Source organism: Coniosporium apollinis (assembly GCF_000281105.1).
Source record: "Coniosporium apollinis CBS 100218 chromosome Unknown supercont1.51, whole genome shotgun sequence".
NCBI classification, from domain to species: Eukaryota; Fungi; Ascomycota; class Dothideomycetes; genus Coniosporium; species Coniosporium apollinis.
In genome coordinates, this window is record NW_006913313.1 from 142,003 (window position 1) to 167,333 (window position 25,331).

General features: G+C 52.3%; 8 protein-coding genes across 8 annotated transcripts; 5 read left to right on the forward strand and 3 right to left on the reverse strand.

The window, feature by feature from the left end:
* Positions 1 to 999: 999 nt before the first annotated feature.
* W97_08280 (catalase-1) lies at positions 1,000 to 3,499 on the forward strand (the record flags this gene model as incomplete). The annotated part of the gene is made up of 5 exons (XM_007786149.1): positions 1,000 to 1,242; positions 1,327 to 1,567; positions 1,635 to 1,666; positions 1,723 to 1,776; positions 1,832 to 3,499. 5 exons carry the CDS (start codon positions 1,000 to 1,002, stop codon positions 3,497 to 3,499), a joined length of 2,238 nt encoding a protein of 745 aa, XP_007784339.1.
* Positions 3,500 to 4,296: 797 nt separating this feature from the next.
* Positions 4,297 to 4,888, forward strand: W97_08281 (uncharacterized protein; the record flags this gene model as incomplete). The annotated part of the gene is made up of 2 exons (XM_007786150.1): positions 4,297 to 4,651; positions 4,725 to 4,888. 2 exons carry the CDS (start codon positions 4,297 to 4,299, stop codon positions 4,886 to 4,888), a joined length of 519 nt encoding a protein of 172 aa, XP_007784340.1.
* A 1,489-nt stretch (positions 4,889 to 6,377) lies between these two features.
* W97_08282 (uncharacterized protein) lies at positions 6,378 to 7,361 on the forward strand (the record flags this gene model as incomplete). Its single annotated transcript, XM_007786151.1, has 4 exons — positions 6,378 to 6,544; positions 6,595 to 6,940; positions 6,998 to 7,270; positions 7,329 to 7,361. 4 exons carry the CDS (start codon positions 6,378 to 6,380, stop codon positions 7,359 to 7,361), a joined length of 819 nt encoding a protein of 272 aa, XP_007784341.1.
* Positions 7,362 to 8,817: 1,456 nt separating this feature from the next.
* On the reverse strand, positions 8,818 to 10,635 carry W97_08283 (uncharacterized protein; the record flags this gene model as incomplete). Its single annotated transcript, XM_007786152.1, has 6 exons — positions 8,818 to 8,904; positions 9,091 to 9,505; positions 9,583 to 9,644; positions 9,699 to 9,837; positions 9,898 to 9,987; positions 10,046 to 10,635. 6 exons carry the CDS (start codon positions 10,633 to 10,635, stop codon positions 8,818 to 8,820), a joined length of 1,383 nt encoding a protein of 460 aa, XP_007784342.1.
* Positions 10,636 to 11,321: 686 nt separating this feature from the next.
* W97_08284 (60S ribosomal protein L20) lies at positions 11,322 to 12,040 on the forward strand (the record flags this gene model as incomplete). Its single annotated transcript, XM_007786153.1, has 3 exons — positions 11,322 to 11,537; positions 11,650 to 11,826; positions 11,882 to 12,040. The coding sequence occupies 3 exons, from the start codon at positions 11,322 to 11,324 to the stop codon at positions 12,038 to 12,040; spliced, it is 552 nt and encodes a 183-aa protein (XP_007784343.1).
* A 193-nt stretch (positions 12,041 to 12,233) lies between these two features.
* Positions 12,234 to 13,516, reverse strand: W97_08285 (uncharacterized protein; the record flags this gene model as incomplete). The annotated part of the gene is made up of 5 exons (XM_007786154.1): positions 12,234 to 12,393; positions 12,459 to 12,750; positions 12,839 to 12,940; positions 12,998 to 13,071; positions 13,197 to 13,516. 5 exons carry the CDS (start codon positions 13,514 to 13,516, stop codon positions 12,234 to 12,236), a joined length of 948 nt encoding a protein of 315 aa, XP_007784344.1.
* A 1,114-nt stretch (positions 13,517 to 14,630) lies between these two features.
* W97_08286 (uncharacterized protein) lies at positions 14,631 to 16,474 on the reverse strand (the record flags this gene model as incomplete). The annotated part of the gene is made up of 3 exons (XM_007786155.1): positions 14,631 to 15,352; positions 15,402 to 16,274; positions 16,333 to 16,474. The coding sequence occupies 3 exons, from the start codon at positions 16,472 to 16,474 to the stop codon at positions 14,631 to 14,633; spliced, it is 1,737 nt and encodes a 578-aa protein (XP_007784345.1).
* Positions 16,475 to 17,078: 604 nt separating this feature from the next.
* Positions 17,079 to 23,063, forward strand: W97_08287 (uncharacterized protein; the record flags this gene model as incomplete). The annotated part of the gene is made up of 3 exons (XM_007786156.1): positions 17,079 to 17,234; positions 17,290 to 22,020; positions 22,071 to 23,063. The coding sequence occupies 3 exons, from the start codon at positions 17,079 to 17,081 to the stop codon at positions 23,061 to 23,063; spliced, it is 5,880 nt and encodes a 1,959-aa protein (XP_007784346.1).
* Positions 23,064 to 25,331: the final 2,268 nt, after the last annotated feature.

A 25,331-nucleotide genomic window follows, 5' to 3' on the forward strand; every position in this document is an offset into this window, starting at 1 on the left:
TCGAGGGTGGGCAAAAGACTGAGCGACGGGTGGAGGATGTTTGACGGGTTCATTTGGGGCTTGTTCTCCCCTGTACCTTCCCGTGTCGCTTTTGTTTGGCGTTTTGGTTTCGCTTGAGCGTTCAATGGGCCGCAGTATATGCTGGAGGTCGACGTTGGCTCCTTGTCGAGTGGAGAGTGCTTTCGGTTTGGCCTCGTGCAGTTATCTACAACCACCACAATAACCCGTTTCTTCTTTCAAGAAGCTGTTGCCGGATCCTTTCACGTGAAGCATGCTGCGGGTTGGTCGCATCCCTGTACCGACAGCGATCCACCCAATCCCGTAGGGGCATACAAGGCAGGCCCCCGACACAGCAATGGAGAAAGCCATAAGTCAGAAAGTGAGGACTTTGAGTTGGGACATCAGCGCACTTCTCATTGTCGGGGATACATACATGGGCAAGGAAAAGGCCGAGCTGCTCTAGAACGCCTCCCCTCCCATCCCCTCCCCTCCCCTCCAGCCTTGCGACGAAGCCCATCAGCTCCGCACTGTCAGAAGGCGTTCGGCAGCTGATCAGCGCTGGGGCTAGCTGCGACCAGGAAGTGACGTTCGCTTGCAGACAGCCAGGGAGCCTGGTTATGCGCGGCATTCCAATTGGTCCGAAAGATAGTCTCGGCGGAGCGCCGTCTGCAGCGGCGGCATGAACCGGCCGTTGCAAAGTGAGCTGCAGCAAGGATTAGCGCGGGTCGACGCCCCTTGGACCGTCCAGAAAAGGTTCCGCGGGTTGCACTGAATCGCTGTACCACCGATAGCTACGGAATACTTATGCAATTGATATTGCTGCCCGCCCCGCTGTCCGACGTCATGGTGAAACGGATGGTTTGAAGATAGCTAGGTATGTAGGATATGTAGGATATGTAGCTCCTCGGCCGCCCGGCCCTCTTCTGTGAAGCTCTTCTATCCTACACGTACCTACACAGTCGGTTTCGCAGCATCCAACAGCCCACAGACAGCAGCAGGATGGCTTCCGAGATCCTAACCTCCATCACCGACAGGACGAAGAAAGCCGTCGAAAGCGTCGCCGGCGAGAAAGACGCCAAGGCTGCTGACCTGGCTCGCGATACGAAAGACGTCCATGATCCAAAAAACCGCATCACCTCCGATTGGGGCGTGAGGGAGTCGAACACGGACGACTGGCTGAAGGTCGCTAGCGAGGAGAAGACAGGTCCTGAGCTGTTGGAGGATCCCTTTGCGCGCGAGAAGGTATGTCGCCCTAACCCATTCACTTAGGGCCTTTGCACTTCCAACGAGATTTCTCTTGCGCGCTCGAGTCCAACACCTGCTTAGATTCACCGCTTCGACCATGAGCGAATCCCAGAACGAGTTGTCCATGCCAGAGGAGCTGGTGCTTTCGGCACTTTCAGGTTGCTCGAGAGCGCTGCGGACGTCACTTCCGCTGGCGTCCTGACCGATACGTCCCGCGAGACACCGTTGTTCCTCCGGTTCTCAACAGTTTTGGGCTCAAGAGGTAGCGCAGACACGGTCCGCGATGTCCGCGGCTTCGCCCTGAAAATGTATACGAAAGAAGGTACATCCCGCTAGACCCCCGTGTTTCTCAGATTCTCTACGGTATTTGGCTTACGCGGGAACAAAAGGAAACTGGGACATTGTAGGCAACAATATTCCGGTGCGTGGAGATCCTGTTCTAGTTTTCAGAGACACTCACTTACATGGAAACTCTAGGTGTTCTTCATCCAAGACGCGATGAAATTTCCGGATGTCATTCATGCTGGAAAGGTAAGACACTGGTGAGAAGCCGGATGCATAGTCATACTGATTGCAAGGAACACAGCCTGAGCCACACAACGAAGTACCGCAAGCTCAGACAGCTCACAACAACTTCTGGGACTTCCAATTCTTGCACACGGAGGCGACCCATATGTTCATGTGGACGCAGTCTGACCGTGCCATCCCCCGGTCTTACCGTATGATGCAGGGCTTTGGCGTCAATACATACACGCTCCAGAACGACAAGGGCGAGCGCCATTTTGTGAAGTTTATCTTCACCCCTGAGCTTGGTGTGCACTCCCTCGTATGGGACGAGGCTCTTAAGCTGGCAGGACAGGACCCGGATTTCCATCGCAAGGATCTCATGGAGGCGATTGATAACGGCGCGTACCCCAAATGGCGTTTCGGTATCCAGGTCATCCCTGAGCACCGTGAAGACGACTTCGAATTTGACATCCTCGATGCTACCAAGGTCTGGCCTGAGGAGGAAGTGCCAATCCGCTACATCGGCGAGCTGGAACTGAATCGCAATGTGGATGAGTACTTCACTCAGACGGAGCAAATCGCCTATTGCACGAGCCACATTGTGCCGGGCATTGGCTTCTCGGATGACCCATTGCTACAAGGCCGCAACTTCTCCTACTTCGACACGCAGCTCTCTCGCCTCGGCGTCAACTGGCAGGAGCTCCCGATTAACAGGCCCGTGTGTCCGGTAATGAATCACAACCGCGATGGCGCCATGCGGCACACCATCATGAAAGGCACGGTGAACTATTGGCCCAACCGCTTCTCTGCTGTGCCTCCAGCGAAAAAGGAAGAAGGCGGCTACGTCGACTATCCAGAGAAGGTGGCTGGGATAAAGGCCCGCATGCGCAGCAAGAAGTTCCGCGAGCACTACAACCAGGCCCAGCTCTTCTACAACTCGCTTTCTGCGCCAGAGAAGGCGCACGTGGCGGCTGCCCTGTCCTTCGAGCTCGATCACTGCGACGATCCAGTGGTGTACGAGCGCATGTGTGAGCGGCTGTTGGACATTGATATTGGCCTTGCGCGAGAGGTCGCAGAGAAGGTAGGCGCAGAAAACATCCCAGACATGCCGAAGCGTCAGAACCACGGCAAGAAGGCAAAGGGTCTCAGCCAGATGGACTACATGCCCAAGGAGCCCACGATTGCTACCCGCCGCGTCGCCATCATTGTTGGGGACGGCTACGATCCGGTTGCCTACAATGGCGTCAAGGCTGCGCTAACGGCCGCACAAGCGCTGCCCTTCACCATCGGCACGAAGCGCTCTACGATCTACGCTGCCGGAGAGGACAAAAGCACCGGCAAGGGCGTGAAGCCAGATCACCACCTCGAGGGCATGCGATCCACCATGTTCGACAGTGTCTTCATCCCCGGCGGTGCTCATGTCGAGACACTTCGCAAGAACGGCCGCGCTCTTCACTGGGTACGTGAGGCGTTCGGGCATCTCAAGGCTATTGGCGCTACCGGCGAGGCTGTGTCATTCGTCAAGGATGCATGTGCGCTGCCTGGCGTGTTGTTCTCCAGCAGCGGCGACGTCGTTGAGAGCTATGGAGTGGTCACAGCGAGCAAGGTGGAGCCGAACAGCTTTAAAGAGGCTATCAAGATGGCGAAGGGAGCGAAGGATTTCATTGATGCGTACACTTTTGCAATCTCTCAGCACAGGAACTGGGACCGCGAGATGGAAGGGCTGTCAACGATGGTGGCTTACTAAAGTAATTCGGGATGGAGGGTGGAAAAGTTGTAAACAAACGATGAATTCAACGACGTCTTGAGTCCTCATACATGATGTCAAAGGCGAGGCGTGCAGTAACAGTCCGTTAAATGATCTACTTTGGAGAAAAGTTTGCTTACTTGAGAGGGCAGGTCGGCTTTGTAAATCGACGAAGGACCAGGATTTGTGTAAAAGATGCATGAATATGCCTTCCGACCTCCACAGACAGGACTGTTCTCTATTAATAGGTGAAGGGAGCGCTTGTAAACAATCGACTGCTTTGCGTTGTCTTAAGAATAAGTGAGCGCCCTCAGCCTGCGCCGTGTTTACTAAGCTGTAAGCCCGCCCGATTATTGGAACACTACCGCTTAGTGCCAACGCTAGTGGAAGGCTTCACGTAAGTAGCGACACATACACAAGACAGCTGATTGGGTCAATACCAGTGTCAACCTATATTCCGCTTACTCGACGCCACTGTCGAGATCCTCGGCATCAAACCTGTGAAGAGCATCACCACTAAATAGCCACTAACACCACCGACTTGCGCCATTGATCGTCTATGCCGCCCTAGCGGTCAGATCGTTTACGCGATGGGACAGCCATATTGTAGTCGATGACGACTGCGGTGAAGCCACTGAGCTACTGGGTTTTCCTCTCGAACCTTTTCCTGCGCAGATATATATGTGGTACGCAAGTCCATACATACCTTGAGCGGCCCATTCCCATTGTCCCGACACTCCGCACACCGTTCCAGCACTTCCCAGTCCTCCAGCTACCTTTCAAGATCCTCCGCCACTATGAAGATCTTCACTCTCTTCTCCGCCGTAGTTCTCTCTCTCGGCGCGACCGTCTCCGCCCAGCAAAACGCAACTTGCTCCTGTTCGAGCCTCGAAGACCGCCACATCATCAACATCGCGCAGGCCGAGCAAGCCATCGCAGCGGCGCAAGCACAAGCCGCCAGCATCAGGGTGTCGGCCAGCATTGCCGTCACAGATCCCTCCGGCTTCCTGGTCGCGTTCCGCCGCAACGATGACGCGCGCCTGCTGAGCGTCGATGTGTCGCAGCGGAAGGCGCGGACGGTGAGCTTATTTGCGGGCGCGTTCACAACACAGGCGTTGTTTAATCTCACGCAGCCGGGTGCTGCGCTTTCTGGTATGCAGATGCTTTCGTTGCTGTTGCTGTGGTAAGGCTTGGAATGGAGTGCTGACTCTGTGGCTTTGCACAGGTATCACAGAGACAAATGGCGGATTGGTGGCACTTGGTGGCGGAGTTCCCGTCTTTCGCAATGGGTTCTTCATCGGGGCGATTGGCGTTTCGGGCGGTACTTCTGATCAGGATGTCGTTATTGCCAACGCGGGAGTGCAGGCGATCGGCTCTGTAAGAGCATAGGATGGTGCCGTCCGGACATTTGGGTAGATATGCTATCGCAAAAGTGTCCAGGCGCGTAGACGTCCTTCCCTAAACCACGAATGCAAAACCGAGATATAATCCGTAATATTGTGATGGCAGAGAACTGCACACAGATTGACTACTCAAAACTCAAGTCCTCATTCACATGCATGTTGAAAGACATCGGAAGACGTGTATACAGATAAAACTCGAATTGTTCATTTGCCGTGAAGAGATGATGCTGCTTGTGGGGTTTGGAAAGAGCATTGGCAGCCCAGAGATGATGATTTGGGAAGACTTTGACTAGGTGGCAATTTGCTAAGATAGCTTCAGCCCTACAGAATCAACCACATGGCGGATGCCGAAAAGCATCTGGACCAAGGATGACAGCAAGCTCGCAAGCTAGTGGTGTCATAGCTTTCAAGGCGACGAGCGGCGTGGTAAGTCTCCTAACCTCCGACGTCCACAGAGCCACGGATGCGGATTACAAAGAGGATGAGAGGAGAAGAGAGAAGAGAATGCAGCAGATGCCTCAGTCTGATGTCAAGGTGATGGCGATAGAATGTGACAGTGTGAGGGATGTCAGATGGGAGGGATGTTCAGGAGCAGGGGCGGGAGTTGGTGGTCGTACAACTAGCCGATCTGGGCACGCTGTCACACCACCATCACGGACATGAGCAAGCGGGGAAAGCGGACGTTCCTGGAGCTAGCGCTAGCCTGGCGCTAGCCTGGCTTTTTTGGCGAAAGCTGATGCCGACTTATCCTTGCGCAAGGGATGAGACCGACCTCACGCAGCCTCGTTGCTCTCTCTCTCTCCTCTCGAGTCTCGCAGCGACACACACGGAAAGCGCCAGCAGGTAGGGATTCAAACACACACACAAGTCCTGACATTTCACACCTTCGAGCGTTGTCTTCTCCAATGTCTTGCTTCTTCTCCGAGTCCTGTCCCGTTGGGTGGTGGTCTCTACTCCGTCCGTCTGCCGAGAAGGCGACCAGTTTCCTGTTTGCAAGCCAGCCCGGCCTGCGCGTCGCCCAGCTCTACCGACGCCACGGCAAACGGCCGTCGCCCGGTCCTGCCTAGACTGCCTCGTTTGTGAAACAGCATCCCTGCCTCCCCTGTCCGCCGAACTGGCCGCAGGGCTTCGCAGCGCGCAGCTTGGTCTGGGCGCCGCACTCAGAGTCATGCTCAGAGCACCTGATATCGCGCACCCGTGCTACGCGTCCAATCACGTCTCCCAGCAACTCGCGTCTGCTTGCTGCGGAAATGCTGCACAGATGGTCACAATGTGTATATAGCCCCCTTGATGTGCTCGCTCTGCACCCCGTCTGTCCCGCTGTTTCGCGCTCTTCCTCGACTTTGCTGCCTGAGGATCGTCATCTGCTGCTCTCTTCCTTAATCGTTTGCCTTGTATCGTCGAAGATATAAGCTCATCCCCCCACCTTCGTTCTCTCGCTCCTCTCATCACCATCCATCCCACAGCATCTCAAAATGTTCACCTCCAGCAGGAACAAGTACCAGACCGGTAGCTTCTCGAAGAACCGCGCCTCAAAATCTACCAAGAAAGGCAAGGCATCGTTCAAAGAGGCCGATGTGGCTCGTCGGATAGAAATATCCTCTCCACAGTCAGTGCAGACGACAAGTCCACAGACATCTCCGTAGGTCTCCCATCAACATCAATCTCCCATCGTTTCTCACAGCCGAGCAGCAACATGACCTCCGCCATCGTCACCCTCTGCGTCGGTCGGGAACAGCGTCTCTTCGCCGCGCACGAAGACGTCCTCTGCCACTCCACATACTTTGCAGCCCTGTGCCGCACACAGTTCTTCGAGCCAGGATCGAAGCGGATTGATCTGCCCAGCGAGGAGCCGGAGATCTTCTCGTCGGTCCTTGAATACCTGTATAAGGGTGATTACTACCCTCGTCTACAGCTCGACAAACGACGGCAAACGTGGCATCTCGAGGATACAGAGAATGGTGGGCGAGGTACGGTGGAGTCGACGGTGTATCACAATGGTGTCGGCGGGCCGCTACTCAAGGACACCGTCATCTACGTACGTGCCGTACAGTTCCGCCCATCTGACACAGAGTTTACTGACATCAACACCTAGTGCGCAGCCGAAAAGTACGGCCTTGATGAACTTCAGCGCCTCGCTCTTAAAAAGCAGGGCCTACAATCCGGTATCCAATGTAGCACAATCCTCAGCAGCGCCCGCTACGCCTACGACAACACACCCGACAACGACGCGAAGCTACGGTCGCACTACCTCGCCTTGATCATCCGTAGCAGGCACACATTCAAGCGCAGCGGCACCATGCAGAACGAGATGGAGAATGGCGGCAAGCTGTTCTTCGACTTGTTCGTGGCTATGTCGAATCACATGGTGAGTTTCCTCTGTGCCGCGTGGACACACCAGTACATGTACTGACTGCTGCCTGCAGGACGATATCTCCAGCCAGACGCCGAGGAAGTAGGCACCTTTGCCACGCTGCCTCCTTTCGCCTGCCGCTCCTCGCTTTCCGCGTCTCGTCTCTTCGTCACCGTGCCCCATCATTTCGTTCATTCATGCGTTCCGCCGTCCGTTAATCGTGTTCTCGTCCTCTTCGCCACTCTCCTTCGCTCTGGTTCAGCGATGCTTCGATTCTTGTAGCATACTTATACCATGGATTTGTGCAAGGCGTTCCGGTCGGATACAACTCATCTGTTATGGTTCTCTGGATTTTCTCTCATCACTCAGTCTCTATGGAGTCTTTCCCACTGTTCAGTTCTAGCGATGCGTGCTGCGGCTTACCATCCCGATCGATGCTTACTGGGTTTGTCTTTCATCCTGTCTTGTGGGCGACAGACTGTACAGCAGCCCACTTTTTCTTGTTCCCGCTCATCTCATTTCTTCTCTTAGCTCGGCGGATGAGAGACGGACGAATTGTCCACCTCACACTCCGCTGAGGAGATAAAAAGCTACTTTGGTTTAGATTGCGTTGTCCCAAGCGCTGATGTTGGATGGGTTGTTGTTTTGCCTTATTCAGCTCGTTGTGGTCAGTTTCTGCTTCCAGCCGAATCAAGATTGTCTACGTTTTGTATGGTTGGGCTTTCGTCTGTTTTGTTGACGGCATGCTTCAGCGCGCAACGGCTGCTTCGAGTTCGTCGTTGCACTGAACTTGTATTATTGAGGGGGAAAGAGTAGTGGTAGCTACAAAATAGTTGCAGTGGCATGGTTGTGCCTCTGTGTTGGCATGTGTCCCAGTGCGTCGACTGAAACTGATTTTATGAGCACCTTGTCAAAATCCTCAAATTACTGCATCAACGATTTTGGGCATCCACAGCAGACCACCCACTCTCGGAGGCGTTTCCTTTCCTCGACCCTGGCAGAACACTAACCATGCATCTTCGACCATGGATTCACCAACCCATCGGACCGAATGCGCCATTCCACCAAGTACGCGTTTCCCCCTTCACCCGTTCCGACCAAGAAAGGTGAAGCGAGGCACACCTCCACAAGGTAAGCTTGTGACTCATACTCGAGTAGCACGGCTGCATGGGTTGACTGCATGTGGCATGGATGGGCAGGAGTCGTGCATTGGCCGCATGCATGCGAGTGCGGGAAGCTACATTGGCGTGGTGCTTAAGAAACAAAGTGGAGAAAGTAAGCCGGGATAGGGCAGGGTTGATACACGCCTGCTATCAGATATCGGATAATGAGGATGAGTGGTCTCGTTCCGGGTAGACGATGGTGTGCCGTGGTTCGCACACGGCCGTCTTGCTGTGATGGCTGAAGACAACAAGGTCCGTGGCGATTTTGGTAATGCTCGGGTGGGACGGCAGATAGTCGTAGCCGAGACACAGCAGGTTCAAGGAGGCCGGGTTGATCAGCGTATGGGACTGCGTTGGCGAGAGCCAGGCAGATACCGGAGGTCCGTGTGGGAGGGCAGCTCAGACCCCTGTCCCCGGGAAGGCCTGGCCGCCCTTGCTCAGGACGACGATGCCGCGTTCGCGGGCGATGTAGCCTTTCATGAGGTTCTGGGTGGTGTGTCAGTTCGCATGTTTCGGGCTTCGAGCTGATGGTCGTGAATGGCCCCCGTAACAGGCAGCGGCACCACTCCAAGTCAGGCATCCGGCCACCTCGGCAGGCAACAAAGCCTCCACAGACGAAGCAACCAGCAGCTGCAAATGTGTCCGATCAAAAGCCCTCGAAGCGTGACTTACCTTGTAGATGCAATTCGCAACCATGCACTCCACCTCATCCATATCCATCCCCACCCCACCACTCCCCAACCTAATCGCAGCCGCAAACTCCGCAATCGGCACTCTCGTTCTCCTCACCTTCCTCTCCTCCCCCTCCTTGGCCGGCTCAAATCCACCAGCAATAAAGACCCTACGCAGCAGATTTCTTAGCGCAATATCTCGCCCCCGCTCGAGCGTGAGATAGATGCGGCGCTTGACGAACTCGGCCTCGCCAGCGTGGAGCGCCGCGTCGAAGCCTGCGAGGTCGCCGCGCTTGATGCAGGTAGCCAGCGGCGTGAAGTGGCGCTGCAGGCGGGGATAGGGTGCGAGGAGCGCTTGGGTGGGCAACGTATGCGTTGTTAGGAGGTGGCAGGGAATGAGGTAGGTGAGGATGAGTCTGGTTCGGGTGGTGTTAGCCCGTGCTACTGCGATGAAGCCTGCCGCCGCAGTCGCCGCTGCTGCCTGGTGACCTACTCGCGGTTCTTTTGGGCTTCCTTGTGACAGAGGCGGTAGGCTTCTGTTAGGTGCTCTTCTGCCTGGAGGGGGACGTTAGCTTGGTTGACTTGGGGTTAGTGGGGTGGAGGAAGTACTCGTGCGTAGTCCTCCTCTAAGAAGGCAACCACGCCGGCGTAGTATTTGAAGGTGACTTGGTGGGCTTTCGGAAAGGCTTCTAGGGGCGGTATGTCCGCTTGGGATGCTTGTAGAGAGCGGAGGACGTTCTTCGAGAGGCTGATGGAGTTGAGCTGGTGGTCGAGATAATGGTTAGCTGGCTATGGCAGCCCCGAAGACTTCCCTGGGTGGCTTGCCTTGAAGTACGTCTTGAAGAGAAGGTTCGTAATGTAGTAGAGAGCCCACTTGCGCGACTCTTCTAGAGGTGCACTATCACAGCGTTCAGCACGCATGCAGTGATGGTGGGTTCGCCTTGATCCCTACATACCGATCGCTAATACAGGCGGCAAAAATCCGATTAATCTGCCTCGCCGCATCCTCCAGCGTCTCGTTCTTGCCCATCGAGCTCACTATGTCATCCTGAAAGCCGGCATTGAACGTCACCTTACCGTTGGACTGCGCAGCTTGCTCATCCGCCTTGATAGCGAACACCCTCAGATACTTCCCGGCCACATAAAGACATGGTACTGTCCAAGCTGGAAAGATCAGACCGGTGTATCCGCGAAGCAGCACGGTGGCCATCTCTTTCCAGGCCTCGTACACTCTGCCCCATGGTGCCTGGCTGCTCTTGCCCTGATTCGTTACTTCTTCGGCTAACAAGAGCTCGCCTATAGCTTTCCAGTAGGCAACGAATACATCCACCCAGCTGTTGCCCTCCATCTTGTTCAGCTGTATGTCATTGTTGTACACGATGGCATAGCGGAAATCGGTCTGGACACTGTAGCTGTTCGTGCTGCGGTGGAAGGAATAGAGCCGGCCGGGATCGCTGGGGGGAGGAACTGGAGAGATTGTTGCTGCCACGCCATAGCCATCGCCGGCTTCGATGGCGCGTTTGAAGTCGTTGAAGACGGACTCCATTATTGTGCTTGGCGTGGCGACTTTCCTGTGCTCACGCGACGGGGCTGAACACAGTCAAAGCATGCCGCATATCCATGGCAGCTGTCGTGACTTTTGGACGTGCCGAGGCAGGAATGACGGCTTGGCGTGGTGTTGCGGGCTTCCAGATTGATGCTCGCTTAGCTTGCTATTTCGGTGCTGGCGGTCTTGGCGTCGGCACACACCTGAACTGTCTGAACTGTCTGAACTGCGCCCATCGCAACTCTGCAACAGGAAGGAAGACGCCGCCGCCGCCGCCGCCAACATCGACACACCGGCACCCCGACAACACATACACAAGGTAAGCAAGCTGCGCTACGAGATCCTGCTCTTTTGCTCACATAGTCCTAGATGGGTAAGCGCATCTCCAATTCCGCGAACAATCGCACCACGCCTAGATATCCAATTCGCACTCGTGAGGATTTCTACCAGCTTCGCATCGCTGTGCATGCTCCCGCACTTGATAGCTACGGAGAGCAGCCAAGGAAACCAGCACTGGGCCAGGCGGGAGAACCAGACTGAATCGTTGGAGGGATTGGGACAATCGCTCGGTTGATGGTTGTGACGGACAGCTTTGGGAATGTCGAGTCAATGCCGCCATCTGCCTCTATCTCACGACACCAACCCTGCTCACATCACAGACTGAACGCGCACTATGCTCGTTGGACATGGAATGGCCGCTGACAACTTCATCCGCAGGCCGTCTCCAGGAGTACCTCGTCATCGGACGCCATCTTCCTACCGAGTCCAACCCTACCCCCAAGCTCTACCGCATGCGCATCTTCGCACCCAACGATGTCGTCGCAAAGTCACGCTTCTGGTACTTCCTCGGCAAGCTGCGCAAGATCAAGAAGGCCAACGGCGAGATCGTCTCGCTGAACCAGGTATGGGAACACAATGAGAACACCGAAAGGTGACGGCTACAGAAGCTCTAGAGACTTCCTGTACGCTGTTTGGCGGTCGCGCAAGCTGACCTGCCTGTTTTACGTGGCTTAGATCCATGAGAAGCGCCCCATGAAGGTCAAGAACTTCGGCATCTGGATCCGATACGACTCGCGCTCGGGCACGCACAACATGTACAAGGAGTACCGTGAGATGTCGAGGACAGACGCCGTCGAGGCGCTCTACCAGGACATGGCTGCCCGGCATCGCGCTCGGTTTCGATCGATTCACGTACGTGTCTCCCTTTAATCCCATTATCCATGTACAAACTAAGATGCGTTTGAAGATCCTTAAGGTCGTTGAGATCGAGAAGACCGACGATGTCAAGCGCCCGTACATCAAGCAGCTCCTCACCCCGAAACTCAAGTTCCCTCTTCCCCACCGCGTACCCAAGGCCGCCACCAAGAAGATCTTCGCTGCCAACAGGCCTTCAACTTTCTACTGAGCGTCGCTTTTGGATGGAGGAGGAGAGGTGCATGGCCTGCTGAGCCTTACTGGCTGAAATGAAATGTAGGAGGCAATCAAAATCAAATGAGATGCTTTGCCGCATGAACTTGCAAGAATACTATGTTGGTTTGTTCGACGTTACTCTTGATCGTGTTCTGTCGTAGCTGCCCTAGCAGGGGCAGTGCTAAGAATTACAGCTTCGCCTTCCCAAGCTGCTGCTCCGCTTTCGGAGGCCCAGTCGTATGCACAGGCTCCCACCAGGGATACGCATGCGGTGCGCTGTTCTCCATAGTCCCAGTGAATTTCGCCGGCCTCTTTGCCATGAAGCTTCTTACGCCCTCTGCGTTATCTCTGCTTTTGGTCAGCTCCCGTTCACACACTACAATCCTCCAACACGTGAAGAGATATCTACTCACGCGGAGCTAAACAATTCGTATAGAATCCTGGAATCCAAGAGATGCTGTCCCTCCGCCGTCCCTCTGTCCCTATACATCAATTCCCGCATCAAGTAACTGCTAACAATCGACGTGTTCTGAGTCACTTCGTCTGCTAGCTCCAGCGCCCGGCTCAACACCTTTTCGGGCGTGTCGTACGTCTCACTAAAAAGAGGACCCCACACCTTATCCGAGGCAGGATAGGTCAGGCCGGTGGTGACGACGTGTAGCGAGCGGGCGAGACCAATCAGCCGCGGTAAGAAGAACGACGAACCTATACGGAGCATCAACATCACTCCTTAAATGGTCCCTCTCCCAGGCGCCAAGGCAGGAAGGAGACCCTGTGGTATAGGGGCACGTACAGGCTTCCATGACTAGACCGCGGCGCGAGAAGACGAAGCCTATCTTAGCGGAACTGAGGGCGATTCGGATTGTCATTGGGAGGGTCATGGTGATGCCGACGCCTGGGATTTAGTCAGATACTGCAAGAGGGAGAGGGAGGATATGCGTAGCGCGCATACCGACTGCGCTGCCGGTTATGGCGCCGATAGTGGGTTTGCGGCACCGGTTGATGGCGAGCACGACGCGGCCGCCGCTGTGGGGGAAGAGAGGTATCAGCAATGGCTTGATACAAACCTATTGTGGCCCCGTCCAGCCCCAGCCCTCACCACTCTGTCCATGCTATTCTTCCACTGATACCAGCGACGGATGCAAACTCACCCATCTCGATGATCCTCAATCCTCTCCCCCTTCGTAGTTTTGAATCCCATCTCCAGATCAGCCCCCGCGCAGAAAATCCTCCCATGCCCAGTCACAACAACGCACTTGACCCTATCGTCAACATCGAACATCTCAAACGCGCGCTCCAGCTCTTCCATCATCGTGTTCGTGAAGGCATTGTGCTTGCCCGGGCGGTACAGTGTCAGGACGATCGTGGCTGTGGGCGTTGGAGACGAGGCAGGCTGATGCGATGTCTTGATCTGTTGCCATTGGAGGTCGTTGTAGCTGGTGGGCAGGGCGATGGAAGGGGGAGAGGGCATTGTGGTGGAGCTGGGCTGTGGTGGGTTGGGAGAGGGTCGGTGGACGGGGGTGCTGGAGGAGCACGATTTCAGTGACCCTTAGGGTTCACGGCTTGACCACACGTGGGGCCAGTGTAAGTAGAGGAAGTCTTGTTTGTATTGCCTAGGTTCTTAGCTATGGATTGGAAATCGTAGCTCGGTCTGGGGATGCTGCTTTGCGGGGAGGTTTAGACAATCCGGGGTAGTCGGCTCAGCCGTTGCCGAAGGGCGAGTCAGTTGGCCTTCTGAACGGGAGAGTTTTCGTTGCGGGTAGAGTCATGTTCGAGCATGTGAAATCAATGTGCAAGGGGCTATCCGAGAAGTCCGTCGCCGCATCTTGACCGGCGCCTTAGGTTGTTCAATATCAGATTTACGATTGAGCTGGGCTTGTGATCACGTGAATGTTAAAACAGCAAGACCGGCAGTCTAGCCATTCTATGTGTTAGACTGAACACCTAAGAGATCCTCAGCCTGCAAACCTCTGTGCCACGTATATGATTTCGAAAGATTGATATGGATGTCGGCTGAACTGTAAGGTGGGGGGTCGCATCCGCTTGGTCTTGAGCAAGAGTAGAGGGAGGTTGGCAATGATAGCTTAAATATCCTAAGCGTATGTAAAGAAGTACTGGGTGTATGTGAAGTATAGTATCTCCGATAAGATCTAATCGTACTTGGATTCCTGAATGTCTGGATATAGGGAGGCTACGAATGTAGGAGGAACACAGAAAGCTTGAGAAATTTAAGCGGTGCGCTGGCTTGCCCAAACCCTGGCTCAATGCCTCCGAATTCCTCAGTGGCAGTAATCCATAGACGATTAGTAGTATAAACCATTTCTACTAGCAGCAGGCCTCACGCAAATGGTGCGATGATTTGCCCGACTCCCCATATATTCAGAGGGGAGCCAGAATGCATACTAATAACCGATCGACGAGAGAGCCGCCAGTCATCCTGATTGATGATCGATTCTCTAATTCTCAAAGCACTGTGCATACCCTCTCGCCTTATAGCGGTCTACATCGCATCGCAGTGAGTAGGTAAAACCTAGATCGGATACCCCAAAGCCTTCTAAGGCCAGAAACATCAAGCCCTTTCAACTCTACTCTAAAGCCTCCAAATCCTCATCTACGCTATATTCCTCTACGATCCACTGGCAGAATCGCTCCCATTCTCTCGTCCATTCCTTCAGTCTCTGCGCGCGGATACCCTCCCCGAAAGGCCCGTCCTTGATATCCTGAGTCCACTCCTTAGCGGATAGGTCTTCGTAGTTAGCATATCGTACGCTGCTCTCCGCGAGCGACCCTAGACCTGCCAGGCCTAGATTCTCCCAGCCTTGCAATGCCTGCCAAAAGTCGTGCGTCATACCGTTGGTGCCCTGTCCGAGAATCGCCGGGTCGTCATTGCAAAGAGCGACTGGGACTCCTCGCGCAAGGAGTGCTGGGAGGGGATGTGAAAGAATGGAGCCAGTCAGGCGAAGGACCTCGTTTGAGACAGGACAACTTTCGATGAGAATCTTCTTCTCTTTGACCATATCAATGAGCAGCGGGTGTTTGAAAAGTGAGAAGCCATGCCCGATGCGACGAGTACCGAGAAGAACTGCATCGAAGAGATTCTCGTCTGTAACGTCGCCGTCACCAAGCGTCTCGCCAGCGTGAAAGAAGAACGGAATATTGACTCCTTCCTCTATGCACCGCTTCTTGAACCAGAACAGCTCTGGTGTAAGGTCTTGCAGTGGCCTTCCTAGGTCTTCTTGGCCGACAAGGTCGTATCCTGCTAACAGGTCGGGATATTCGAGCTTAATGTCGATGCATTGCTTCATATCTGATTTACATTAGTTTTGCGGACGTAAATTTCTTCTTAGGACACGAACGCTCAATGACTTTCCGCTTGTCAAATCTCCTTAGCGTTGTCCAGATCATTCGGGCACCAAAGAAGCCCTTCCCTTGCTCGGAGTTCTTGAAGTTCTTAACTTCTTCTTCGAGCGCCTGAAACATCCCGTGGTAGCTCTCGTCCGCGGCGTCGGAACCTTCCCTACGATATGGTTGGACGAACGCCGCTCGCAGCTCGACCCATCGCACACCGTCACCGAGTAGTTGCTCGCACATGTTCCGGACAAACGGCCGGAAAATGGGTTCGTAGTACAGAAGACTGCCAAGGATGGGGAACGTAGACGTGAACTTCTGCCAAACATCGTTGATGCCGTGGTGGTGTTTGAGGGACTCGGCTTCGGTGATCGTGCATCGTGATTTAACCCAGTTAACGAAGCCATCTTTGCCACCGTCAGGAAAGCTCTCGGCCGCCGCTGCCAGCGGCACTAATGATTCCGCAGTGTAAGACTCTGTCCATATCGAGGTGTCGCTAGCCGCTAGACTTTTGGCGTAGGTGAAGAAAAACGGTGCTTTGAGCCGGTCGGCAGCTGTCACCAGGCCCTTCGGCGCGTATATGTGCATCCCATCGGTGTCGAAAGCTTTCGCGATTGCCCAATCCAGGTCGACCATGGCCTCGAGATGACAGTGCAGTAAGGCTCCCTTGGGCATGCGCCGGACTATCTTCCACAGCGTGCTCCCCTCCATGCGCTCTTTGGCCAGACTGAACATCATCCCCGGGAAAATGTCACCTTCTTCTGCTTGGCTTTCCTCGTAATCGCGGGTCCACAGCGTCTGCTGTTCTTCGAAGCGTATTTGGTCGACTATGGCGCAGGCTTCGGCAGCCATGGGGGAGAGGTTTTCGCGGAAGACGCGGTCTGATTCAACAGCGATCAGACCGTGTCCTGCTACAGCGCTGCCATGGATACCACGAACCGCTTCTCTGCTTTTTCTCCTGTGCGACTAAGGCATCCCGGCCCTGGAGGTACTTCTGGATGAACTGATCGCTCAGCTTGGGCACGCCCTCTGCTTGCTCCCAATCTTCGTTCTCGTCGTCTTCGAGGCGGAGATGTTCCATTGTGTAATAGAGCTTGTTGCAATGGGCACGGATTGCGGTGAAGTTTGAGGAAATCCCTTGACTTCGCTGAGGTTAGTCGGGGATTATGAAGTCGAGTGCGCGTTGACAGCCCTGGAGAGCGAGAGGCTGCCTCAGGTTTCAGCCACGCGGTGGGCTGTCACGCCGTACCCCGCGGAGCTCGGGGGGCGCAAGCACAGGGCCGACACGACATTGGTGACATGTCGAGCGCCGGCATCTGCTCACGCGCACCACTGCTTGACCTAACTTGGATGCCGATAGTTATAAGACTGAGATCACAGCAGCTGAAACACTTGAAGAACCTCGAGCTTGCCGCTGAACGCCGCTGAACGCCGCTGAACGCCGCTGAACGCCGCTGAACAACGCTGCACGTCCGCGTCAAAGACACAAAGCCATCTGCACTCTCTGCTCAACTTGCCCACCAGTGTGCAAACCGGGTCACGCCTAAGCTTCCAGCGCTTGTACCTTGGACTGCACAGAGGCCTCTTGGGCTCGAAACTGTTTGCCTAGCCCGTGGATCAGAGATAATACGCTCCCTCTACACATGGATCCTGCAGGATAGCCTCCCATCGCGGCAACCGCGACCATGGCGGCGTCGTGGTCCTTTCCTTTCATCCCGAACCTCCAGACACGCCTGCTCAGGCACGTCCTCTCCCGCCTAGACGTCCTAGACACCGATGCGCTCAACGATGAGAGTTTGGAGTTTGCCTGGGGGAAAACAAGCACAATAGAGCTACGGAAAGTCGGCTTGCGCCTCAAGGCATGCTCGATCCAGAACTGCTGGCTGGGCGTCGGAGCTGACAGTCCTACAGAATGTCTCCCGACTGCTGCAAATACACGACGTACTCGACCTTCGGGAAGGCCACATAGACTCGTTACGCTTGACTCTCCCTGTAGACCTCCATAAGACCGGCATCGCTGTAGAGATCAAGACGGTTATTGTGCATGCCCATATCGCTCAAGCGACGAACACGAGCAGGGGCTATACAGCAAGAGGCCGAGCCAATACTGGTGGTCAAGGAACGACTCGGCTGCCGACGACGCAGGACCTTGCGAAGTCATTCCTGGCAGATGAGCCTCGGGAAGAGAAGGAGGAGTTGGCACAAGCGCTGAACGAGCAGTCGCAACAGCTTGCGGACTCCGGACTCAGCTATGGGGACGAGCAGGACGACGCACTCGGGACTGGTACTGGCTTATCTCTGCCCGGCTTCGTATCGAAGCTCCTTCAGGGAATACTGGACAGGTTAACCATCACCATTACCGGTGTTAATGTCTATCTTCATACAAACACACCGGCAGACGATGTCGTACATTGTTATCTGGGGAAAGCCGTAGTCAAGACGGAGAACATGGCGAAAATGATTACGCTTGAACGATTGTGCCTGCGAATTTTCTCAGACATGCCTGCGGAATATTCACGACTTTCGACGCCGAAGCCTGCCTCCAGCCCAGAGACGGCAATGAGCCCATCTACGTCTGAGCTATCGCGGCTTTCAAGGAGTTCGGACCTATCTACAAGTCCAGTCAAGGCGGCATCATCCGAGAGGCATTGTGGAGACAACTTACTGGGGAGCACTTCTGGCACTACTACGCCTAGGCCAACTTCCAGCCCGTCGTCACCTACAAGTCCGGCCTCGCTTGGAGAATCCGAATTAGTTGCAGAACATGATGCGCGGGGAAGGTTGCATGAAGCTCAGTCTCCGTCCGGTGATGAGCGGTTTGCAGATGCAGATGACCAAGTGGGCTCCTCCCGGCTCAGCTCTAGTCCAAGCTTTAGTCCAGCCCCAAACAATCGTGAAGACTTGGCCGAATCGCGCGTATACGACAAAGGTGAAGGTGAGAGCATGTATATGAGTGCAATGAGCGCGCTCAGTAGAGTGCCGTCTTCTGTTGGCGACCCTCAAACATCAGTAACATCGGAAGACCGAACAGATAGCGAAAGGATATCACGAATAAACTCATCGGCCTCTCACGATCCGTCGGTCTTACGCCACGTTCGGCGAGTTCTTGACGTAGATCGCTTGAGCGTCAGCATACCGCAACCAACGGAAGAAAGCCAAGGTCCCAGCGCTGTGCCTGAAACAGGCGACAGCCAACTTCCTATGCAATCCTCCTTTAATATGACAGGATCGTCGGTCTATCAACACGTGCCAGGGTCGTTCTCACAATACGCTCAGGAGGGGGCTGGCCGGCTGCGGCGGAGCTCGATTCCTAAAGACCCTTCAAAGACCACCCCCATCAAAGCAATGCATCCGAACCTTTCACCATCAGCCACAGTCTTGCCCAAAGTCGACGATGGTGTAGCTGCAACCCATATTGATGTTGGTCCGGTGCACATTTATCTGGACGTACCAACAGGTCGATTGCTGATTGACGTAATACAGCAACTGCAGCTAAACGCAAGTTCGCAGAACTCGCCAAATCTAGCAGATGTGGGTACGGATCCAGGCGAGAGGCACCATAATATCGCTATCAAACTCTCTGTAACCCAACTGTCATTTGCCTGGCTCGAGCGCTTCGAGGGTGCCTTATCGGCACAGCACGTCACAGAGCGGCCGACTCACACAGCATATCGTCCTCTCGTTCTGCTAAGCAGCCTCTTTGAAGGGATTGAAGTCTTGTTGAAAAGCGCCTCAGAGTCAATCAACATCAATCTGACCATCAAGAGGCTGCCGAAGCTTCTCGACTCCTCGTCTGACAGGCTGGCTTGGATAGGGATGAAAGGAGAAGAGCACACGAACGATGTCTCGCTAAGCTATGCACGGAACAAGCGAAAAGCCGAGCTGGAGATTAGATGCGCACCGCTAGACAGCGTCTTCGATCTTGAGCGGCTAGAGGAGAGACTTAGTTCCTGCGGAGGTTTGAGTGGTATCCTGGAACTCGGTGGCTCATTCACGTCGAGCAATGTCGGTCTTCATGAACAGCCGCCGCAGATTCCTCACAAGAAGCGCGGTGTGCGCTTTGATAATCCATCTGATGAGATCATATCTCCTTCCCTGCCAAATCTGAAGATCAACCTTCGACTTTCAGAAGCCAGGCTTCTCTTCACCGGGAATATCAACGGGACTGCCTATGATGTAGCTATCCACACCAGTGCTGTGAAGATCATCAGCCGACCGAAGCTAATCGGCATTTCAATCGACATGGCCAGACTGTGCGGACCCTTCAGGGACGACGCGGCTTCAGTGATCATCGAGGTCAAACAAACTCGGACGTCCTATCTGTTTACACCTGAAGAGAGGCACGTCGATCAGTTACTGGCGCTTGTGACACCCTCTAAGGACGGCTATGAGGGCGACGACCTACTTGTCGATACACTCGTGTTGCAAAGAAGAAAAGGTCCAGTGTTACAGACCGAGTTTGATCAAATATCAGTAAACGTTGGGAGCGCAGAGAGCCTTCAAATTCTGTACGGTCTGAAAGATGAGTTGGCCAAGCTGTCCACAGTTGCGAAATATCTCCCTGAAGATGACCGCCCTGGATTACTCACCCTGTCAAAACTCAGATCTTTCGAACTGACTGGCTGGCTGGATAACCTGGGCCAGGCTGTTCTGGACTGCAAGGATATACAGGTCGCCCATGTCGGTCTTCCCGCTCTGCTGGCCCTCGAATCAGGCAAGGTGTCGCTGTGTTATACAGTCCAAAATAAGGTGCATGAAGTTCTCCACAGCGCTGTAACAGCAGACGAAGACGTCGATCGGTTGGACGAAGACGACGAACACCCAATGGTTAGAATCCGATTCATCGGCGGCGAGCTCAAACCTACCGTCCGAATCAAGCTGTACAACCTCATGGCGGAGTACGACTTGCGCACCATCCTGCCTCTGATGGGCCCTGGAGAAGACGTAACTGCTGAATGTCTTGCTGTTGGGCTGGCGTCTTCGGTGGCTACAGTTATCGGGCATTCTTCCACTACAACTCTCCAAAGGCGGTTACTGAAGCAAGCTGACAGTGGCAGCCTACCAACAAACCCTTTACGTCTTGACATCATTCTACGCGATTGCGCGGTGGGTTTGCAAGGACCTAAGCTGCCTTCCAAAGGTATATTCTTTCTCGGAGAAGCAAACCTCAGAGGAGCCATGCCAGCCAATGGAGACTTCGCAGCGGATGTGGAACTTGTCAGAGCATCCATATTTTTGATCGACCATCGAGATAACATTGCCAAAATCTCCTCCGCCTCAGCGAAGCCCAGACCTCCACTCAGGAATAACACTATCCTCGAATACCAGCGCCGCAAAGGATTCGTATTGGTAGCCTCCCTATCGAATGCGAAAGCGCTCTTGAAGTCGGCGCAGGCTTGTCATCAGCGTTCTGGGACGATGGAAGTGGAGGTCGACGGAGCGCTGCTGGTTGTGGAAACGTGTGCAGACTCGACCCAGACGTTGATAGCCCTTCTTAGCGGACTGGCGCCGCCTAAGCCGCCGAACAAGGAACAGCAGTATCGCACTTCTGTGCCTCCTGTTCAGGACATGATGGCCTCATTCACCGGCGATGCCTTCGAGGAGCCTACTGGAGCAACGGGGTCCGAGTACACCGATAGAAAACAGAACGAGCAAAGCCACAATCAGGCCCACAGCGGAGACCATATGGGCGAATCAAATATATACGGAAGCTTCCCATCTCTTGACAGCCTATCGATGGCTGAGGAAGACGAACCGGCCTTGCTGGACCAAGCACACGATACATCCGCTATATCGCCGTTCGAGCACTTCGAGGTCGAGGAGCCGCTCTATGGTGATGAACAGGAATGCAAAGTGATGGCGATCAGTATCCACCTTGAGGAGGGCCATTTTGGCACGAGCACCAAAATGCCAAGGCGAGTTCTGAAATGGGACTCCCGTGACAACACTTACATCGAGTCGGACACGCCTCCGCTACAAGGTCTTCCTCTTCAGCTCCGCGTTCGGGGCCTGCACGTTTTATGGAAGCTGTATGATGGGTACGATTGGCAAGGCACTAGACGTGCAATCGCTGATGGCATCGAAGCTCTGGCGCAAAAGGCGGCTAGCCGACGGAGACAACCGTCTTATGAGCAATCAAAGCCGGATGCCTTTGTGGAAGACGAATTGATGAATTCTATCTACATCGCTATTGATCCCGACATGGAAGAAGAGGACATTGCTAACCTAGTAAGCCGCAACATCCGCGGCAAGCATGCCGACACCGTCAGTGAGATCAGCTATGCCATGTCAAACGATACGCGAAGCACGGCCCGCCCAACATCTGCCAAAAGCACCACCTCAGGCCGAAGATTTGCGAGAGGCAAGCACAAGCTCACGATCCAGCTGGAGAACGTCTGCGCCGATGCTGTTGTACTTGCGCCCGGTTCCGAGGAAACACAGTCATCTACCGACGTACGCGTCGATAAGCTGGAGATCATCGATCGGCTACACACGTCGAGCTGGAACAAGTTTCTGACGTATCAACGCGATGCTGGGGAACGGGAGCTAGGCGATCCTATGGTACACATCAGTCTCCTCAACGTTCGTCCGGTTCCTGACCTTGCCGCCTCGGAGCTGGTCATTCAAGTGAGTGTTGCGAGTTGAATATTCCAAAAAGCCCTTGCTGACGGAAATAGGCGACTGTCCTGCCACTCCGGCTCCACGTCGATCAGGATGCGCTTGACTTCCTCACGCGCTTCTTCGACTTCAAAGACGTGAGCGCCACACCTTCGCCTAGCACTAAAGTAGAAGAGCCATTCCTCCAACGCGTGGAAGTGAACACAGTCGACCTCAAGATTGACTACAAGCCCCGTCGTGTTGATTATGCCAGTATTCGATCTGGTCACATGACCGAGTTCAAGAACTTCACCATGCTCGATGGTACCAACGTTGTACTCCGACATGCCATTGTCTACGGCATTCTTGGCTTCGACGAGTTGCACACGCACCTCAACAACCTCTGGACGCAGGACGTGAAAAGCAACCAGCTCGCCACCGTCCTCGCCGGCCTTGCGCTTCTCCGACCTCTCGTCGATGTCGGTGGCGGTGTACTCAAGCTCGTCGAAGTGCCCATGCAACAGTACCAGAAGGACGGCCGCCTGGTCCGTAGTATCCAGAAGGGGCTAGCCGAGTTCGCGCGAACAACGACAAAGGAGATCGCCCGCCTTGGAGGCAAAGTTGCCATGGGCGCGCACGGCTACATTCATGGCGCTGAGGTGTTCCTCTCGCCCACCCAGCCTGGCGGCATGCGCTCGCCGCGCCCACACCGGTTTGCGAACGAGAGCGAGTGGGAGAATGTCGAGGAAGATGCATCCGAGGGCGTCCGTATCTCCTCCAAGTATGCGGATCAGCCGCTCAACATCCGCGCCGGTTTGCGCGGCGCCTACAAAGGCCTGGAGCGAGACTTGCTATACGTACAGGACGCCATCATCGCGATACCAGGCGAGGTACGGGAAAGCGGAAGCGCGGCTGGTGCGGGCAAGGTGCTGGCGAGACATGCGCCGACTGTTATATTGAGACCGGTCGCGGCGGCCACGCAGGCGATGGGAACAGCGTTGCTGGGTGCGGCGAATGCATTGGATAAGGATAGTCGGAGAAGGATGGAAGACAAGTATAAGAGGCCGCTGTAGATATCTGCGAGGGGGTGGCGTTTAGAGTGATATTCATGCCTTGCGATGCGCATAGCGAATGGTTACACGGCTTAGACTTATTGGAGAGGAGCTTGAGATACCCTCGCAATACTTGTACATAGCGTTGATAGACATTATCACCTCGATCGATGATATCGAGGTTTTGTAAATACGGCGATCCGGTTCACCCTGCTCTATAACCGTTTGGAAAGTTATAGTCCGAATTTACTACTAGTTAAGAGTAGGTCGATTATAAAACTAGGTATACTCGTTTTATACTAAAATAGTTTTAAGTTAGAGTATTATATTAGCATTTTATTTTACAGCTTAACTATCTCTAAGATATTTATATATAGCTTAGATAACTCTAGTTACTTAGAGCTAGCTATAAGTTATTAGATTCTACTACTAGATTCGTAGAGCTATCTTAGAGCTACTAAGCTACTTAGTAAGTAGGATTTTTAGAGTTCTATTTCTACTTAAGTTTTACTCTCTAGCTAATAGAAGTAGAATAACTATATTCTTAAAAATTAGATAGTTTAGACTTTTTATCTAAAGTTCTATATATATATAATACAGCTAGCTCTATATATAATAATAGTTAGTAGATAGATAGACTTAAAGCTAGATATAGCTACATAAAGCTATATTAGAGCTTTATATACTACTTAGTAGCTTAGTATCTCTAAGATCTTAGAATTTAGCCTAATTTATCTATTATTTTAAGCTAAATCGCGCTATCTTATAGGCTACTATTAAGAAAAATATAGAATTAGTAGCTCTAAGATCTTAGAAGTAGCTTTAAGATCTTAAAGATAGTAAAAGTTTTTACTACTATAGAATAATATAGAAATGCTTAATATAGAAACTTAATTTATTAGATTAATATATAGAATATTATATAATATTTAGATAGTATAGTAAGCTTAGTAAAGAAAAACCGTATTATATAAAGTATATAACTCTAGAATAATAGAGAATCTAAATACTAAAGTATTATAAACTAGATTATAGCGGGCTTAATTTAAAGTAAATAGTACTAAGTATTATATAGTAGCTAACTACCTCTAGTCTACTAAGATTATAATTAGTATAATTAGTATAATTAGAACTAATTATACTAAGTAGATTAAGTAAAGTATAAAAATATCTACTCTAGCTTTTAGTATATAAGTAATACTATTCTAATTTCTTAGAATAGTATACTTTACTTAAGATTAGAATCTTATATTCTTACAATATACCTAATTAATTATTACCTAAAATTAACCTAACTTTATTATATTTTATACTATTCCTAAACCCCTTAATTAAAATTACTATTTTATAATAATCTTTATTACACTTTAAGTACTACCTGTAAAGAAATACTTAAAATTAATATATTAATATATCTGCTAGAGAATCTTTTACTAGATAATAAAGAAACTTAGATATAAAAATCTTATCTAATAATAGATCTACTAAGATTAAGACTCTAAATATATATTATAGAAATTCGAAAAAATAAAAATCTTTTCTTCTTTAGTATAACCTATATATTTAGTATAACTACTCTATAGCTTACTAGCTAATTCTTATTAAAAATTAATTACTTCGCACTTAGCTTATACTCCTCTTAAGCCCCTTAAGTCTATCTATTTACGCTACTCTAAGCGCGTTAACTTAGGTAATTAGGGCTTTTATATTAAGGAGGAGTTTGCTAAGTATACTTATTACACTAAAATTAGTAAGCCCTATAATCTAGTAAGTCGCTATTATTCACACTATATTATACGAATTACTAATAAGCCCTTAGTAAGATCCCCGCCGAATTTATAGCTTATTTAAATAAGCTATTCCGTATAAGTAATAAGGTAGTAGCCTTATAGGTTACTAGTAGTACGTAGGCGGAGGCTGTAGCTATAGCCTTAGAAAAGGCTTAGATCTCCTATATTAAGACTATTAAGGTCTTCATTCGCGCCGCTAATAAATAGAGGATTTACTACTAGCTCTAGAGTAAGAAGCTATAGCTTACCCTACTATATAAGGCCTAGAGAATCTATAAGGTATTAGAAGGTATTTATAATATTATATAATATAATATAGGCGGCGTTCTATAGTTGTTTATAGTTCTTTTACTAATATTTCTTAGGCGAGCCTAGAGCTAGTAGGTGTAAAGAATATAGTAAGTAAGGGCGGCTTCTCGCTATTATCTAACACGCTAGATAATATAGAGATATAAGGAAAGTAGTAGTAGTTTACTAGCTTTTTACTAGCGTAATAGAT